The 19,767-nt window shown below is 36.5% G+C and overlaps 1 protein-coding gene across 3 annotated transcripts; it reads right to left on the reverse strand.

The window, feature by feature from the left end:
* Positions 1 to 347: 347 nt before the first annotated feature.
* On the reverse strand, positions 348 to 18,065 carry LOC131628397 (serine/threonine-protein kinase STY46-like). Of its 3 annotated transcripts, none has more exons than XM_058899222.1 (16): positions 17,715 to 18,061; positions 17,343 to 17,457; positions 16,944 to 17,053; positions 16,694 to 16,813; positions 13,724 to 13,796; positions 12,982 to 13,092; positions 12,489 to 12,539; positions 3,168 to 3,307; positions 2,942 to 3,049; positions 2,440 to 2,513; positions 2,139 to 2,314; positions 1,805 to 1,900; positions 1,444 to 1,524; positions 1,277 to 1,327; positions 779 to 919; positions 348 to 672 (listed from the first exon to the last, which is right to left on the reverse strand). In XM_058899222.1, the coding sequence occupies exons 1-16, from the start codon at positions 17,891 to 17,893 to the stop codon at positions 646 to 648; spliced, it is 1,653 nt and encodes a 550-aa protein (XP_058755205.1). In that variant the 5' UTR covers positions 17,894 to 18,061; the 3' UTR covers positions 348 to 645. The 3 variants fall into 3 exon arrangements, with proteins under 3 accessions (XP_058755205.1, XP_058755207.1, XP_058755206.1); XM_058899224.1 differs by having other exon boundaries at positions 17,015 to 17,053; positions 17,343 to 17,539; positions 17,715 to 17,851; XM_058899223.1 differs by lacking the exon at positions 17,343 to 17,457 and having other exon boundaries at positions 17,015 to 17,053; positions 17,715 to 18,065.
* Positions 18,066 to 19,767: the final 1,702 nt, after the last annotated feature.

The raw sequence follows: 19,767 nt of genomic DNA on the forward strand, positions 1-19,767 counted from the left end.
AACACTTTTTGTATTATTGTTTCTCATTAAAAAATTAAAAGTATAATTCCAAACATAATCTAAATGGATTATAAAGTAATTTTATATACAAATAAAAAATTTAATATGAATTATTATAAAATAATGTAGTTTTATTTCTAATATATCCGTGCGGAGCACGGGTGGACAAACGGGTGGACAATCTAGTAATAAACAAATGTAATACTCTGCACTAAGCTAGCTTGGATACACAATCCGAAACATTAATTCATTAACATAATAAGTACCCTCTGTATACAACTTCATTAATTTTACGTCAATTGAAAGAACACATCTTATATTATTAAAAAAAAAACACATCAAAACATGGTGGAATACATTCCTCTTTTCACTACATCTTTCTTTACACAGTTAACATGGACGTGATTTTGCCTGGTATATATATTAAGTTATTTCCTTTTCACAATATGTATTTAAGTTATATAAACAATAACATTAGTATGCCTCTTTACATGTTCCCACTCTGTATTGGTCAGCTTTTGTGAAGTCCTTTTTTCCCTTGGAGTAAAAGGGAGCGTGAAAAACTCTACAGCTATTTGAATAGCGAAAGACCACCCCAACCGTATGAAAATAAGTCGAATATAACAATAGCATGAGCTTGAAATCTTAAGCACCATTAGCTTCTAAATTATTCTGCACTTTGCATGTTAAAAACTAAGATTAGACCATGCTTTGGAAGTTCTGGTCCAAGTTAAATGATATATTAAAGTAACAAAAAACAAAAGTTACTATGATTTACCTCCACTTCTAGCAAAAGATTTTCAAGTTCAACTCTTATCTCATTGAAGGCTGGACGACTGCTTGGAATTGCTTCCCAACATCTTTGCATCAAATCTAATAGTTTAGGGTGCCCATGCTTTGGAAGTTCTGGTCTCAGTCCCTGAAAAAAAGTCAAAATCACACAACCGGGTCAGACACAAAAGTGCAAACTACTGGTTGAACACTGCAACTTATACAAATGTTGTATCATTATAAGAATTTTCCTTATAATACACCTTTCAAATTATTTTTATTATGACTTTAGACTCTAAGACAAGATCATTTCAAAATGCCACAAGTCAGCCAACTCTAGAATATTGTGACTAGAGGTATGCATACAGTGGGTATGGTGTTTGTAAATACGGCGTACAAAGAATTGGATGTGTATAGCGTTGTCATGCTGTTTTACAGCAACAATTTATTGAGGTCTCAATTTGACGCATCAAACATAAATTTTACTGATAAATAAATAACAAACCTGTCTCACACCCAAAGCAGCTTGTAGTGGAGTCATGGTATCATATGGTACCTGAAGTAACCAAAGGGAAAAAAATATCAGTACAAAGAATCTATATATAATTTTTTTATCAGTTCAATGAATTGGAAAGGAAGATAAATAAGAGAATAAAATATTAAAACTCCAACCTTTGCTGTCACTAGTTCCCATAGTACTATGGAAAAACTGAATACATCTGCCTTCTGATCATAAGGCTGGTGGTTTATGACCTTGAGAGAAAATCCCATAACAGTAAGATACCCAATGTAAAACAGTAGTAAAACTAATAAATCACATGCCAAACACGTCTAGTAATAATGAAAATATAGAGCATCATTTATTTGCATTTAGGTTTAGGCAGAAAAGGAGATGGAGAGAAAGTAAGTTATCATTGTATCCATTACAATTAAAAGCTTAAATTTTCAAAGATTAGAAATAAAACAACCCTTCTGACCCTTCTGATATTAAAACATGAAAAGGCATAACAGATTTTAATTTCAAATAGCAAACCTCTGGTGCCATCCATCTATAAGTTCCAGTCTCTGCAGTCATCACTCCACCCTGGATAAGGAACCGAGCAACTCCAAAATCTGCCACTTTAACAACCTAATCAAAAATGAAAAAATAAAACAACTTAAATGATATAGAATTTCATAAAATAACAAACATGAAACCAATATTTCTTTGAAAACAAAATAAACAAATTCATGATAAGAAAATTAATATATATATATATATATATATATATATATATATATATATATATATATATATATATATATATATATATATATATATATATATATATCAGCAGTAGTTCAAATTCAAACTTTCTGATTCATACATTGTGAGTATCCATCAGCAAATTGGCTGTCTTCAGATCCCTGTGAATTATGTTATTTCCATGCAAATACTCCATTCCCTTGCAGACATCAATTGAAAACTTGAGTAATTGAGACAGCTCCAAGACATTACGATTTTTGTGCAAGTAATCATACAGACTTCCCCCAGTCATATACTCTGCCAGAACATACAAAACTTTGAAATATCATTTGAATACATAATGGGAGTGATTTACAAATTACGCTTTTAATTGGCCATTGTACAACTATATATCAGCATGACCAAATGGGTAGATCTAATACCTGTTACTATGCACAAATGTGGACACTTTGTGCATGCACCAATGAAACGAACAACATTTTTATGATGCACCTGTCTGCATTCAGAAGATACAAAAATCTGATTGTCAAAATATTTTCAGGCTAGAGAAAGCAACAATTTTTGATGCACCTGTCTCTATTCAGAAATACTCGAGTCATATTGTCAAAATATTTTCAGGTTAGAGAAACACACATATAAATATTTGGGCACAACATATAAGAAAAAGTGAGAAATTTTTACACTTATGTCTTAAAGATGCTTAGTTAAATTTCAATCCTTGCAAGACTGAGTGATGTAAACTAAAGAAATAAACCTAACTACTCCCAGCGTCCCATACTAAGAACAAAGTTAACAGTTATGCTGTACAAGAAAATGTTAACAGTTAAAAAAAATATATGCTGTACAAAAATTTATATGAAAAAACAAATTATGCAATATGCAGGATTGTTTTAATTCTTAAACCAAAGGAAGCAAAATACTGGCCTCAAAATTGCTACTTCTTGCGTAAACTCATCTTCTAAGGCATCATTCAGTTGCCCAGATTTCAAAACCTTAACAGCTACATCTTCACCAAGATAAACTCCATGATACCTATACAAAACATGAAGTGAATTAGAAGCAAGAGAATATAAATATTATGATATAGATCAGAACAGAAAGAAAAATAAAAGAATATAGAAAACAATAATGGCAAAACAACTAAACTTACAAATCTCCACATGATCCAGATGCTATTTTTTCTCCTATCTTTAACGACCTCCTGTCTATTTCCCAGTCCCCAGATTTTCCTTCTGCTGCTAAGGCTTTTGCCACAGCTGAATGAGAATTTGAAGAATGAGACCATGACCCCTAGAGAAAGGAAAAATATTGATTACAATATTACAGGCTTCGTTTACATGCTTAGCAAGAGAATTACTTAATCCAAAATATTAGGATAAATCCAAAATATCACTTTAAACTTTGACTAATGTGTGATTTTTCTAATTTTTCAATAGGACTTGCACCGTGTAGTCTTCCAGTGTAAAGAAAGAGAAAACAATAAAGAGAATCAGAGAACCCTTTACATCTTCCAACTCATCATTTGAACCAACAAAGATAGAGATATCTCTAGATACAATCTTCTCCCAAATAAAATGGCAACTCATCTTGGTATTAGTCCTCACTCCTCACATCACATGAAATATTGGATTTGAGGAAAAAGCAAAGCAACTTAATTATTCACTTTTAAGTGTCATCAATGTTGCATCAACAAATCTAAGATACTCGTTGATACTTGTAAATATACAGTGTTAAAAATATTTGTATATAGAATTGTCCCACATCGACTATATTATGTAATTAGCTGTAATCTCTCTATATATAATAAAGTATACGTAGTGCTTTACAAAACACATGATTTATTCAAATGCCTCTTAGTCTTTCGTATCTTAACATGGTATCAGAGCCTCATTTAAGATCTGGTGGGCCACCTACTATCAGGTTTCCGCTATTGGGCCACTCACCATTTATTTTCACGTTCCAGTTATTTAGTCTTGGGCGTGAGGGGGTGTGTTAAGAGTCCCACATCGGACAATATATGGTCTGAACATGTGCTTATAAGTGGGGGCAATCCTCACTCTACTAGCCGGTTTTGTAGGGTTGAGTTGGGTCCAACCACATTTCTTAGCATGGTATCTAGAGTCTACTAAGAGAAAATTCTTCACTGTGTTTTACCCAGTTGACCTACTGTCTTCCGGTGAGAAATTTCCTTCTGCAAGCCGTGTCATCATTCCGGTTTGCCTATTTTTTTCGGCGACAACCTTGTTACTGTTCATCACGGGGGTACCGTTCATCGCGTTGTACTGTTCACCGCATTGTTACTATTCACCGTCGTGGTACTGTTCACGAAGAAAAAAATTATTTTCCCCCGCTTGATTTTGTCCCCTGATCACAGATCCTATCTCTGTTTTTTCTTCCGAATCGCGAAAACATGTCCTCCAGTTCAAACAACCCTGTTCTTGTTAACTTGAAGCTATGGGAGACGGTGATTATGTCTCCTTTACTAAAGTTCCGCTGATCCCATGTGAAAAACTATCAAGATCAACCAAGTATAACATATGGGCTCGTACTGCCGAAATGTGGTTTCGCGGTCAGGGATATGAAGAGCACCGCACCTAACCACAAAATTGACTGTTGTTGCAGCCGACAAACTCGCTAAATGGAAGAAAATTGATGCCGCTCTGTGTACCGTGTTGTGGTTTTCCATAGATCGGAAAAGGATCGGAATACAAAACCGTAGGATCGTAACCTCAAACATAAAGATTAAAATTCAAACTCAAACAATTCAACATGGAATTCAAACAGAAACAAATCACATAACTTGAAACAAAACAAATCAAATAAGTTCAAACAGAAGCAAATAATTCAAACAGAAGCAAGAAACGGTGGAAGGCCACGATGGTTCAAAGAAAGAAAGATTTAATTTTTTATAAAAAAAAAAGGAAAATGAAACGGTGGAACTTGGAAGGCCACAATGAAAGGTTTAATTTTAAATAAAAAAAAAAGGCAGAAACAGTGGAACTTGGAAGGCCACAATGAAAGGTTTAATTTTAAATAAAAAAAGGGCAAATGAAACGGTGAGTTTCATCATTAATGAGTCTTAGCCCCAAAAAAAAAAAAAAAAAGGAAACGTGGCTTTTTTTAATACAGTTCCAAAAAAAAAACAAAGCAAAGGTGGGTTTCGTGACCCGACCCGAAAAAAAAACAGATCGGAACGCACGCCGTTCCTGCGATTCACCGTTCCAGCACGTCGATCCAGCGCCGATCCTCTTCTCCGGCAATTCTGGTCACGATTTCGCTCGGTCATCTATGGGTAAAGCGCAAACTCGTGCGATTCAGCGAGTTGACTCGCGCTTTTGACAACACTGCTCTGTACAATCATCCACAAACTCAACACACTAAAGTTGAAAAATATGGATGTGCAAGCTTATCTGAGCAAGCTTGATGCCTTGAAAGCAAGTTACGCATCCCTCATGCCTTACGCAAAAGATGCAACAGCTCATGCCGAACAGCAGAGTAAATATTTCATGGTCATGGCACTTAAAGGACTACCATCAGAACTCGAATCCGTTCGTAATCAGATTTTATCAGGTACTATTGTTCCTAACAATGATACAGTTAGTGAACAACTATTGCATTGGCTACACCTCATGCGTTTGGTTCGGTTTCTCCTCCATTTATTGCTGCTCCAACACCAGGTGACGCAACTGCCCTTGCATCTCTTGAAAACAATCAAAATCGCCTTCGAGGAGGGTCATCCAACTCCAAACCTCGTCCCAAGTGTGACCATTGTAACCGGCTTGGACATACTATCAACCGTTACTGGAAGCTGCATGGTAGACCTCCACGCCAGGTAAATGTAGCTCAAATTGATTACTCAGATACTACGCAGACTTCACCTTCACTTCAGAATCCTACGCCAAGCTACGACGATTTTCTCAGGTGGTGTAAGACTAATCAAAACTCGGATTCCATGGCTTCGGTTGAACACACTGGTAATTCATCTGTTTACTTCTCTCAATCACCTCCTCTTGGTCCTTGGGTCCTCGATTCTAGTGCGTCTGATCATGTTACCGGTAATAAAGGTCTTTTATCTTCCCTCTCTACCTCTGGTTTTATACCTAGTATAACTGCCGCAAATAGTTCTCAAACTCGATCCCAAGGAATTGGTATTGTTCAAATCCTACCGTCTCTCTTTGTTACTTCTGTCTTATATGTACCTAATTGTCCGTTTAATTTACTATCAGTCAGTCGTTTAACTCGTGCCCTTAATTGTTCTATCACCTTTACTAATAGTATTGTTACTTTGCAGCATCGGAGTTCGGGACAGACGATTGGTGTCGGATGTGAGTCTCAAAGCCTCTACTACTTCTCTGCGTCATCCACCACATGCTCTGCCACAGATTCTGCACTCATTTCACATGTGCAATTAGGTCATCCAAGTCTTCCCAAGCTCCAAAAGATGGTGTCCAGTTTATCTAAATTATCTAGTTTACATTGTGAGTCTTGTCAGTTAGGGAAACATACTCGTAGTCACTTTCTCAATCGAGTCAATAAACGGGTTGCGTCCCCTTTTACTTTAGTTCACTCCGATGTTTGGGGTCCTACGCGTACTGAGTCTACCTTTGGGCCTAGGTATTTTGTCACTTTTATTGATGATTTTTCACGTTGCACGTGGCTATTTTAAATGAAGAACAAATCATAATTGTTTTCTATTTTTGAAAAATTTTATCAAGAAATAAGAACCCAATTTGGCTTGTCTATCCGTACCTTAAGAAGTGATAATGCACGCGAATATTTATCCCAACAATTTCAAATTTTTATGTCATCCAATGGTATTCTGCACCAAACATCTTGTCCCCATACACCCCAACAAAACGGGGTAGCCGAACGTAAAAATTGGCATCTCGTAGAAACCACTCGTACCATACTTCTCCATGGTATTGTTCCTCTCCGGTTTTGGGGGGATGCGGTGCTCACGGCATGTTACCTCATTAATCGCATGCCCTCCTCTGTCCTTAATAATAAAATCCCTCACTCAACCCTGTTTCCAAACTCTCCTCTTCACCCGATTCCTCCTCGAGTTCTCAGGCCTACGTGTTTTGTACATAATCTCTCCCCTGGTCTTGATAAACTATCAGCTCGATCACTAAAGTGTGTCTTGGTTATCATCGATCCCAAAAGGCTTATGGTGCTACTCACATACTCTACAACGATACCTCGTATCAGCCGATGTTACCTTATTCGAGTTTGTTTCATACTTCGAGTCCAGCCAAGTAACTCCGGAAACCTTTCAAGAAAGTACTCCTACACTTCTTCCAGATGGTTCCATTTCCCATTTATCCCCCATCATTCTAGCCTTACGGTTGACCCTCCCACTACTTGCCCACTTCAAACATATGAGCGTCGCCAACCCACTTCTGTCGTACCTATTCCTGAGGCAGTACATGCCCCTGAGGTCATTGCAGACTCTCCTTCGATGCCTTCGCCATCACCGGATCCGATCCCGCAATCTGAGTCTGATCTTCCGATTGCTCTTCGAAAAGGTATACGTCAAACACGAAAACCTTCTCCACATTATATTGATTTATGTTATCATCATCTTTCCTCTTTGCAGTATACTTGTTTGTCTTCTTTATCTTCTGTTTCTATTCCTAACACTCCAGGTGAATCATTATCTCACCCTGAGTGGAGGCAAGCAATGATTGACGAAATGTGTGCTCTTCAAAGCAGTGGTACTTGGAAATTGGTTCCTCTACCCTCTGGAAAATCTTTAGTAGGTTGTCGTTGGCTTTATACAGTAAAGGTTGGTCTAGATGGTAAGATCGATCGTTTTAAAGCTCGTTTGATAGCCAAAAGGATACACTCAGATTTTTGGGTTGGATTATAGTGATACCTTCTCGCCTGTAGCCAAGATGGCATCTGTTAGACTTCTTCTAGCCATTGCGGCCATTCGACATTGGCCTCTTCATCAACTTGACATCAAAAATGCCTTTTTACATGGTGATCTTGAAGAGGAAGTCCTCACATATGGTTTGTAGGCTACACAGGTCTCTTTATGGTCTTAAGCAATCTCCGAGAGCTTGGTTTGGTATATTCAGCACTGTAGTACAACAGTTTAGTATGGTCCGAAGAGAAGCTGACCATTCTGTGTTTTATCGTCACTCTGCCCAAGGGTATATCTATCTTATTGTATATGTGGATGATATTGTGATAACTGGCAGAGATCAGCAGGGAATACTCCAGTTGAAACATCTCTCGAATCAATTTCAGACAAAAGATCTTAGCAAACTCCGCTACTTCTTGGGAAATGAGGTGGCCCAATCTAAAGATGGCTTGGTGATTTTCCAGCGGAAATATGCTATGGATATTTTGCAAGAAACGGGATTGTTGAACGCTAAACCAGCTGATACTCCTATGGATCCAAGTGTCAAACTGCTACCCAATCAGGGGGAGCCTCTATCTGATCCAGGAAGGTATAGGAGATTGGTTGGAAAGTTTAATTATCTCACAGTCACCCGTTCGGACATCTCTTTTGCAGTTAATGTGGTAAGTCGGTTCTTAAATTCTCCTTGCCAAGAACACATGGATGTTGTTGTCCAAATTCTGAGATACATCAAGTGTGCACCAAGAAAAGGTCTCGTGTATGAAGATAAAGGACATACCCAGATTGTTGGATACTCTGATGCTGATTGGGCAGGGTCACCCATTGATAGACGATCCACCTCTGGGTATTGTGTACTTGTTGGAGGAAACCTTATATCTTGAAAAAGTAAGAAACAAAATGTTGTTGCAAGATCAAGCGCCAAGGCAAAGTATAGGGCCATGGAAATGGCAACATGTGAACTCATTTGGTTAAAACAGTTGCTCAAAGAACTTCAAATTGAAGAAGCAAGACCAATGACACTTGTTTGTGATAATCAAGCTGCATTACACATTGCTTCAAATCAAGTCTTCCATGAAAAGACCAAACATATTGAGATAGACTGTCACTTTGTCAGAGAGAAGATTGAATCAGGCGAAATTGTTACAAGCTTTGTCAACTTCAATGACCAATTAGCATATGTGTTTACAAAATCCATGCGAAGTCCCAGAACTAATTATATATGTGGCAAGTTTGGTGCATTTGACTTATATGCTCAAGCTTGAGGGGGAGTGTTGATATTTGTAAATATATAGTGTTAAAAATATTTGTATATAGAATAGTCCCACACCGACTATATCATGTAATTAGCTGCAATCTCTCTATATATAATAAAGTTTCTGTAGTGCTTTACAAAACACACGGTTTATTCAAATGCCTCTTAGTCTTTCGTATCTTGACAATGCTGAAGTAACTATTTATGCCATATCCAAGTAATTGATAACATGGCTCATTATTCTGCTTTTGCACTTGACCTTGCAACAACATTTTGTTTCTTAGCATGATGAAATTTGAGCTCATGACCAAACACATCCCTACAAAACTCCTCGTAAGGTGAGGGCGGTCAAGCCTCATAATCACTACTAAGACCAAATCTTTGGCCAATGTTGGACTCAGCACACCCCCTTACAATTAGGACTGTATCGCTCGAACCAAACAAGCAACATCATTTGAGCCTCTTTGAAAGAAAGCCTTGGTTGACTTGGAGGTTCACGCATATTCTTGTTGAGAAAGAGGACCTAATGCTTTGAGCTAGGTATAAAGTAGGGACTGATGTGGAAAGCATAAAATGGAAGTGAGTAAAATAAAAGCCTTTGTCAACTTTACAAGATGCGGATGCAGTGAAAGAAAATTACTGAATATTATAAGATTCCTTTCAGACATTAAACATAGACTATCATTAGAAATAAGAAGATTCAAGTGTGTAAGAGTCTCACTTTGAATGAGATATAGTCTGAAAAATATGTTTATAAGTGGGGACAATCATCACGTTACAAGTTGGTTTTGTAACGTTGAGTTAGACTCAACCCAATATTCTTAAGATGGTACCGAAGCCAATCCAAGAACCCTTGGCCCACCAGCTATCATATTTTTTCTATCGGGTCCACTCGAGTCACAATCCAAATTCCCATTCCTAGACGCGGGAGGGGGGCTAAGAATCCCGTATTCGATGAAAGATGGACTCAAAACGTCCCGTATTGGCTGAGATGAACTCAAAATATGTTTACGAGGACAAACCTCATCTGACAAACTGGTTTTGTAAAGTTGAGTTTAGACTCAACCCAAGATTCTTAAGAATATGTATCGCCACGGTCACTAAAAACCAGCAAAAATCAGAACTGCAGTTAAACCACAAGTTTACATAACCTCTTTGGTAATCATTGTATTCTTTTGTAAAACTATGCATCGATTGGAATATGGATTGACCTAACTCATCCCTACAAAATTAGCTTCTAAAGTGAGGGCTGCCCAAGCTTGATAAACACTCCACTGGTCATATCTCTAAGCAATGTGGGACTCAATTCACCCTTTTAAATCTAACACAATGAAGGTTTTGGAGGTCATATCACTAAGCAATGTGAGACTAAATTCACCCTTTCAAACCCAACATAATGAAGGTCTTAGAGACTGCAATTAAAGCAACTCAAATGTCGCAATTAGACAACTAGGGAAGGACCGCAATGAAGGAGGAATTTCTAACATGCCCCCTCATGCTCAGGCCCAGACCTCAATGGGCCTGAAACATGGATGACGCGGGAAGCCCAGCATCCTATCTAGGATAGACTTTGATATCATCTTAGAAATTTAGGTTGACTTAACTCATCCCAACAAAACCTTCTTGTAAGGTGAGGCTTGCCCAAGCTTTATAAACACTACACAATCCATATCTCTAAGCAATGTGAGACTAAATCCACCCTTTCAAACCCAACACAATACAATGAAGGTGTTGGAGGTCATATCTCTAAGCAATGTGACTAAATCCACCTCTTTAAACCCTACACAATGAAGGTGTTGGAGACCACAATGAAGGCAACTCAAATGCCACAATTAGGCAACTAGGGAAAGACCGCAATGAAGGCGGAATTTCCAACACACCTTCATGCTCAGGCTTCAATGAGCCTAAAGCGTGAACCATGCGAGAAACCCAATAATAGGACTAGGATAGACTCCGATACCATCTTAGAATTTAAATTGGCCTAACTCGTGACTATAAAACCGACTTGTAAAATGAAGGGGTTGCCCAAGCTTTATGAACACTACAAAGGCCATTGATGGAGGTTGCAATGAAGGAAACTCAAATACCAAAACTAGGCAACTAGGGGAGGCCCACAATGAAGGAGGAATTTCCAATATACACTCTCGTGATTGGACCTCAATGGGCCTGAAGTATGGAGCATGGACGACGCAAGAAGGCCGGCAACAAATCTAGGATAGGCCCCGATACTATCTTAGAATTTGAGTTGGCCTAACTCATCCTTACAAAACCAGCTTGTAAGATGAGGCTGCCCAAACATTATAAAAACTACATATGTCATATCTCTAAGCAATGTGAGACTAATTCACCCCTTCAAACCCGACACAATGAAGGTATTTGAGGCTGCAATGAAGATAACTATGTCACAATTAGGCAACTAGGTGTGTGTATATATATATATATATATATATATATATATATATATATATATATATATATATATATATATATATATATATATATATATATATATATATATATATATATATCAACATCATGAGTTACAATTATGTTTGTGATCATATGAAATACAGATTACACTTTCTATGACTGAAGTGGATTTCTGATGAACAGGGTTTAGGGAATATTTCCTAAAGCCAAAAAAAGTACATGTTAAAACAAAGGGTAAGATACATATCAACTATAGTCTACAAAGAAGAATTGTGCATAATGATTTTTAAATAAAATACAGTATGTGATGTTACTGAAGACTATTTTGGGACATTAGTATAAATAGTAATATTAACTATTTGTAACAGGCTCATATGTGGCTTGACAAGGTCTGTTAATCCATATGTTTATGTTTTATTTTTGTAGATTAACCACTGACACCATTTTTTACAGTGGGGTTAATTGGCAGCTTTGGACTAGATATTTTGGCAGCTTTAGACTGATATTTTGGCAGTTTGTATGAACATGGGGTTTGAGGGTTTCTCCAGCTTCTTTTCATAATTGTCCACCCTATAAGGAATCTATTGTGCATGAGCCATGGGAAACTGCAATACTACTTTTAAATTTGTCAAAAGCAAGCTAAAACTTAACTGCTTTCCATGATTTGTTATGTTTGAAGTGGTCTGTTTCTTTATATTCGGTTTTAAAATCCACAATATTTTTCCTCCCTTGAGATCCTATACTCATGAGCCATGTCCAAGGAAACTATTGAGTTGTTTTTTTAAAAGTTTATTGCAGAAAAGACATTCCAACGATCATCAAAAATCACTATCTTACTCATTCTTGATGGAAATATAATTCAACATCTCAAATAAAACAAACATAAGATTTCGTAGATACAAAGTCAAGAAGACAAAACGCACCTCACTCCTTGCTACAGCTTTTTCCATAGCAGCGTACAACCCATCGGTTTCCTGGGCACAAGATTGCAAAGTCAGCAACAATGGGACTTAGCATAGATCCCTGACACAAGAGAAATATAATAACAATGCGCCTTTATAGCCTACAAGCCCATGCCCTGGTTTAGACCAACTCACTTTATAATCCAAATTAAAAATCTGATACAATTATTAGTCTTAAGTAATTATGATTCAGATGAACATTAGTGAGTTAAAATACTGGTGTTCACACCTAATCTGTCTTCAGAAGCTTAGATGTCAGTAGCAGAGTTGAACATTTTAAACACCAAGTACAAAATTGTATATTGACTTGGAGAGATGCATGCAACAACACAAATGCCAATGTAAAATTTAAATTTAAGAACAATGATTGGTTTCGAGGAAATAAAGATACAAATTCGCAGAGGTATTCAAGAGGAAACAAATAGCAACAAATTCACCGCAAGTAGCAGCATACCTCTAGTGGCCATCCATCTACCACAAAAACATCGAGGGAGTAGCCATCAGTTGTAGAAAATACATGTGCTTCACGGATGTTAAGCCCAATATCAGACAGCAAAGCGGACAGCTAAAGAAAATAATATTCATCAAAGAAATCATGCTATCCTTCAATAGGAAATATCATTCATCAAAAGAAATCATGCTATCCGTCACTCATATTTTAAGGCATTAACAAAATAGAACCTCATACTTCATCATAATAACAAAATGGAGCTAAGTTCTCACAAAGGAAATCACCAAAATCTACCTAGAAGATCAATGTTTATGGATTATGTAGGAATGATAATGTGTCAAATTAACAAGAATATGCAATAATACAGAACACTTGTCAGTATCAAGAAAACAATGATGCAGAAAGTCTATGAATCAAATCTTCATTTTTCAATATCCCACATTAGCTTTCAAAAAGTTTCTTTAGATATTTTCTATCTTTACTTTATATAACTTTATATAATAGTATACTCCAAAACTCCTCAATAAATTATAGTAATCAAATACATACAACTTTAAGGAATGGTTCCATTTCATTCCACAAATTCTGCATACATGTCAAATCAAGAAAACAATGGAAAACAAATATATATTTTTTATGAAGTGTAGATGAAAATTTTAGCTCATTTACATTTGGAGTTTAAATTAACTTGCAAAATATGCAAATTTTAGTTATAAAAAAGATGAGATAAACTTTTCCAGCATACCTGACTTAAAAGCTTTGGTTTGTCAACAGCAGAAAATATTATTTCATGAACTGGGACACTTGAATTTTCATGCCTGCATTTTATGTTTAACTTATTTTCCACAAGCAAAGATGTTGAATCATGCAGGTAGAATTTTGCACACAAGTAATACTTTAATTTGCAATATAGAGAGACCACATATTATAAAGTTTAAGACTCGAGATCAAAGGTCCTAATTCTCTAACACTCTGGAAGAAGGTTAAATATACCGGTCATAATAAATAATTCTATGCAACTTTTTAATTACGTAAAAATAACATAAACACGGGGACACTAGTATATCCTCCAAAATGAAAAGATCATTTAAAAAATACACAAGTTCATCAGAGCAAAACAAACTTTCCAATTCCAACCCGATTATTCTATAATGCACATGATATTTCTGTTGGGGCCTCTTGTTTACTTCATATGAATCAGTAAATGAGTTGATACAAGAACAACTTCCTTCTCTCATTTTGCCCATCCCTACCCCCAAAATAAAGTTATTTTCTTCCTTTAAGTTAGACATACATGGAACTGCTATCTAGACATATGTTAGTGTTAAGCGTGCATATGATTTGTTGTATTGTCGGGTGTATGATTGTTGTTTGTTGTTGCACTCCCTAGTATATAGCATGTGTACTTCAACTATTTTCTGGTAGCTCCTGCTTCAAGTCTCTTCTCTTGGCTTTTGCTGTAGTAGTTGTTAGAGTATATGCTTGAATAGCTCCGGCTCATATGTACTTTATTAAACCCTGTTATGTGCATTGTATAAGCTTTGCACTTATGGAGTTAGTTACAGCTGTCAGCAGCTGTAACTAACTCATTACTAATATCTTGTACCTTCCCTGTACTATAAATACCAGAGTCATATTGCTTAGTCCCATAATTCCAATTTAAAGGATTTTCATATCAGATTCAGTTAGCAGCTGTAAGCACCTCAGGACTAGTTTTGTATAACTATCCTGCCCTATAAATATCAGAGTCATATTGCTGAGTCTCATAACTTCAATACTCATAATTTTCCATAGCCGATTCAGTTTTATCTTACTCTCAAATTCTCTCTATTTTCAAGCTATGAACCCTGGATCAGATCCTTTCATGGTATCTAGAGCTTCTAAAGCTTAACCATGGCTATCACTGAGAAGTTAAATGGTTGCAGCTTTCTTGTTTGGAAACAGCAACTTGATCCGGTTCTAAAAAGCATACAGACTTTATCTTGATGTGGTAAGCTCCCGTATTCCACCACAGTATCTTTCAATTGTTGACCATGCTATTGGTATTGAGAATTAAGCATACATGCTTGGGAGCTTCAAGATCAAATGCCGCTTAGTTGGTTGCAAACTGCAATCCTGTCTATCTTTATCATTACTACCAAGAGTCATTGGTTGCCAACATGCCTTCTAACTATGGGAATGAATCCTTATTCATTTTCAAGTTCAAACCAAATCCTAGGCGTGTCAACTCCGAACTGAATTACGAATCACAGAGAAAGGTGATAGACCCATCCCTAAGTCTTTTGTGCGCATTAATGCTCTAGCAGATTCATCGAATTCTTTTGGAGAAACTGTTTCTGAGCAGGTACAATTGGATGTTATCCTTGAAGGTCTTCCTATTGAATATGAAACCCTAATTCCTCTCACCAACAGTAAGCCTGAAGTATTTGATTTTGCTGACTTTAAATCTCCCTTAGCAGCATTAGAGAATAGAATTTAAATATTCAAACAACTTGGTGAGCCTATGATTTTTAACATTGCATGAATTTCCAAACTGTTAGAGGTTTCTTCTTCTCAAGTTTCAAATCAAGAAGCACCTGCACCACATGTTCATTGCACTCAGATCAATGGTAGAAATAGTAATTTTGAGGCAGGGGAGGGGAGGTAGATTTGGAAGAGGTGGCTGTGGTGGCTAAAATAGCATTCAGTGCAGAGTATGCTATAAATCTGGCCATGATGCATCCATGTGCTATCATAGCCATAGGTTTAATGCCAATTATATTCTTAAACAGCCTCAATTATTCCAGTACTCACAGAATCAGTTTCCAATCTTTACAATAGCTCTGCCAGCCTCCAGGGCAACAACACTTTCAGTCAAAGCCTTTTGTTTCTCTGTATCAATCATCTCAGACAGCCTCGTCTGACTTTCCCCAAGCTTCCAGAGATGATTCCAATGCCTCTTGGCAATCTCAGAGCTGGTAAGAGAAGCTACTATAAAAGAAGGAAACATATGGTACTAGAAACAAAAGCTACATCAAGAACTAATAGTAGAAAAACCTAGCTATGTATTATGCTAATGCAATAGAAGTAACAATACAACAGAATAGTTTGCACCCTAACACTCAAAACGTAAGGTACTACTACATTTGGCGCTTTAAATACAAAGTACCAGTTTCTGTATCATTTCACGCTTTAAAAAAGGATACTGCTTACATGTGCCCTTAGGGCACATGTTAAGAGCTAAATGTATAAACTTTTTATTGAAAATTGTGTAATGTTTTTATTAAAAGTTTATGATTAATGTTTTCATTGTTTTGTTTCAAGACAAACTTTCCATTAATGTGTTTCTTAACATATACCCTTAGGGCACAAGTTAGCATTACCCAAAAATAAAATTTTCGGAGAGTTCATCTAACATTCTCATAATACATTTCTCTTGGTTTTATTGGTCTTTCTATTATCTTCTCATCTAGCACAAATTTTTAGAAGTTTGGACTTTCTAATTCCACTTGTAACTTCAATTCTAATAGATTTTTATCTTTGTCAAGAAACAGAAATATCTGACACGCTTACACATGGTAACAAGTATAGAGCTAAATTCCTGCTCTCAAAACAACAACAATAAAAATAATAAAAATTGCAGCCATACCCGGTTCTGATCAATGTAACAAGATATTTATTTCAAAAATTGAAAGATAAAGTAAGAATCTGCGTCACAATCTTATTCAATTGGTACCTCTGAGAAAAGCTGTCAGTAACAAATTTTTCTTTTGTTTCCTTGGAGTTCTTTATAACATCCAAATTTAGGTCCTCAAGCTTTGAGCAAGGCTCAAACTCAGTTGCAAGATCTCTTGTTCTGAAGATATGAACTATATGAATAATAGATTATAAAATTTATATTTTCATGAACATATTCACGAAACCTTCCTGGGAAAATGTGTGTGCAAGTATATATACATTATTATTCTTCACATTTCACTGAATACCTCTTATTAGATGCTACGACTCCCCCATTTGTTGTATGAGAAGATAACTCAGGGCTAGTATGAGTACTTACAATTTCTTGATCTTCGCCATCTGTCCTAGTAGAAATATTCTGCCCACCAAATTTGCAAAGGAGAAGAAAATTCAGTTCAATATCGACACAAGTAGTTATGATCAATCACTTCCATTTACTCAAAGTGTTACCGGTGTCCATGTGTCAACGTTGTGCTAGTGTCAGTGCTAGTACTTCATAGCTATAGACATTAATATGAAAATAAAAGAAAAATATCAATAAGTATCATATGATGAGCTACTAAACATGTTGTACTTGAAAATGAAGTTACTATTTCTAGAACTCATTCAAAATTTGGAACCAAATTAATAAAAAGTAATTACAATACCTCCAATAAGCGTATATGGTAAACAGGGCGCTTATCGGGGTCTCTTGCCAAATCAAGAAGATTCCGGTGAACTAAAACATCTTCAGCTCTATCAACATTAACATCAAGTCCATAACTGAAACAACACCAATAGATTGCTTAAAAGTGCACACCACACCATCACTTGAATTGCTTACTCCTTTTAATACTGACCAAATCTGCTACCAACTCAAATCTTAGCTAAAAAAATCGAAAGACACTACGCGCGATTACGATTACGAGTGCATTCATATTGTAACAAACAAAAAACAGTTCAAATTCAAATCTACAACAAAACGGAGAGAAAAGTAAAATTGACAACGGAGAACAGTAGCGATCGGATTGATGATGAACCTTGGAGGCAAGCGATTGAAGTGAGCTTCAAGCTGTTCACGAAAATCCGGATTCGATACGGCTTCGTCGTGGCCGGTTTCCACCAATCGGTTGTAAACGTCGGTTCTGATATCGTGGCTGTAACCGCCGAAGGAGCGCGGTGGCGATGAACTCTCTCCAACGCCTTCAAGCAAATCCATAACTGATTTTTTTTCTATTGTAGGTTCAAGGTTGTTTCATGGTGGAGAAGAAATAGAAAACGAGTTCAATTGAAAAGAAAATTTTCGCGTGCAGTGAGAAATAAGAAAGAGAAAGAGGATCTTTGACTCTGGTAGAGGAGAAAGGTTGAGTTGGGAGTGGAAAAGAAGTAAAGGGTGTTTTCGTCAATTCGATGAGTTTGCCGCTGAATTAAGGGGCAGGATTTTGTGATTTTGCTATCGAGGGCAAATATTTCCGGCTTAATGGGAGGTAATTAGGTCATTCTATTAAATTAACTATATATTTTATTTGCATATCTTTTTCCAAAGTACTCTTTGTTGTTGTTAATTTGCGGTAACTTGTACTTCTCCCCCTCTTTCTATACGGTCTTATAAAATTAAAATTTGTATATCTAATAGTAAAATCTTACATTTTTTTTTAAATATGTATTTTAAAAAATATATATTTTATTAATATTATTAACTTGTACTGAAATATGAAGGATTGGTGAAGGAGTAAAATAAGATTAGTCTAACAAATAATATTGATATCGATTTATTTTATGTTAAAATAAAACATGTAATGTATAATTCAATAGTACTTGAATGAGATACTAAAGGTCTCTTTCAGTTTAATTAGAGATTTTGGGTCTAAATTCAGCTTTGAGTATGTAGTTGTGTTAAATATTTTAAGGAAGAGTTTTGCCACCTATTGAGGTCCTCCCTGGCTCGAGTGATTAATCTATACAATTGCGTGCATAGGATATCTGGTTGCTAATCTCCTAAGTGATAACCCTATTAAAATATAGAGTGATTCAAAGGGTAGCGATTCTACCTCTTCGAGAAGGAGAAAGGAACCTAAATAGCATTATCTTTCCTTTGCTAGTGGGATTTTAAATATGTGATCATTTCTCTTATTGAGGATTCTAAAAAGGAAAGTGTATCTAGGGACTCTTTTTCTAAAAGTGCTTCTTTTAGTGACTCTTTAGGAACTCACTTTTTAGGGAAAACCGACAGGGGTGGGGATCTTATCGAGAAACCAATGCCTCCTCCAATCTTGATTGAGGCAAAAATAGAAGCTACCAAGTGAAGGAGGAAATGTGCTGATAACTTCATCCATTTTTATCGATGGATGAATGCTCGCAAGCTTAGAGATGCTGAAATCGTGAACCATTTGGAGTACCGGATAATATCTCATGTTGTATATTGGATCAACCTCGTCGACCACTTTAAGGCATATGGCCTAGCCCGAAAAGGACTACAGTTAGGCGATCCAAAGAACGCAAATAAATACCATTGGGTGGTCACTGAAGTGATAGGGACTCCTTCTACTCTAAAATCTAAACATTATCGCGATAATAACCAACGCATATATTATGGTTGGGAGCTCCTCGGATTAGTTTGTTCTTACAGTTTATCCGATAGAGATGACACAGCTCCTTTAAAGGCTGCTCGGTTCATTTGTATGAATGTCTCTTCACCAGGTTGCATTTTCTGATTTCGAGGTCGCCGTAATGGCCCGCCTAAAAGTTGCCCCCTCAAAACTTTATTTGGGGGCTTGGGCTTATATGAAAGTGTTCCAACTTTGTGCCAAGCATAAATCTTGGAAACCTTATCATGAGCTATTTTTATCTCTTTTACATGGCCCACACCTCTCGGGATGATACCCATGATCAGGGATTGGTTCTCAGCAAAAGAAGATGCGAAATGATACTTATGTGATTATCAATGCGCCTGATCGTGCCAAAAGGCAAAAACTCTTAGGTGAGGATGGGGACCCGGGGAGATTTTTTTAACAAGTGTAACTTGTATATTTCAAATAACATGGTTCAATTGTATGAGGTTCTTGCGCTTGCCAAGGATTAGGGTCTTACGAA

The sequence above is a fragment of the Vicia villosa genome, unplaced genomic scaffold, assembly GCF_029867415.1.
Source record: "Vicia villosa cultivar HV-30 ecotype Madison, WI unplaced genomic scaffold, Vvil1.0 ctg.000451F_1_1_2_unsc, whole genome shotgun sequence".
NCBI classification, from domain to species: domain Eukaryota; kingdom Viridiplantae; phylum Streptophyta; class Magnoliopsida; order Fabales; family Fabaceae; genus Vicia; species Vicia villosa.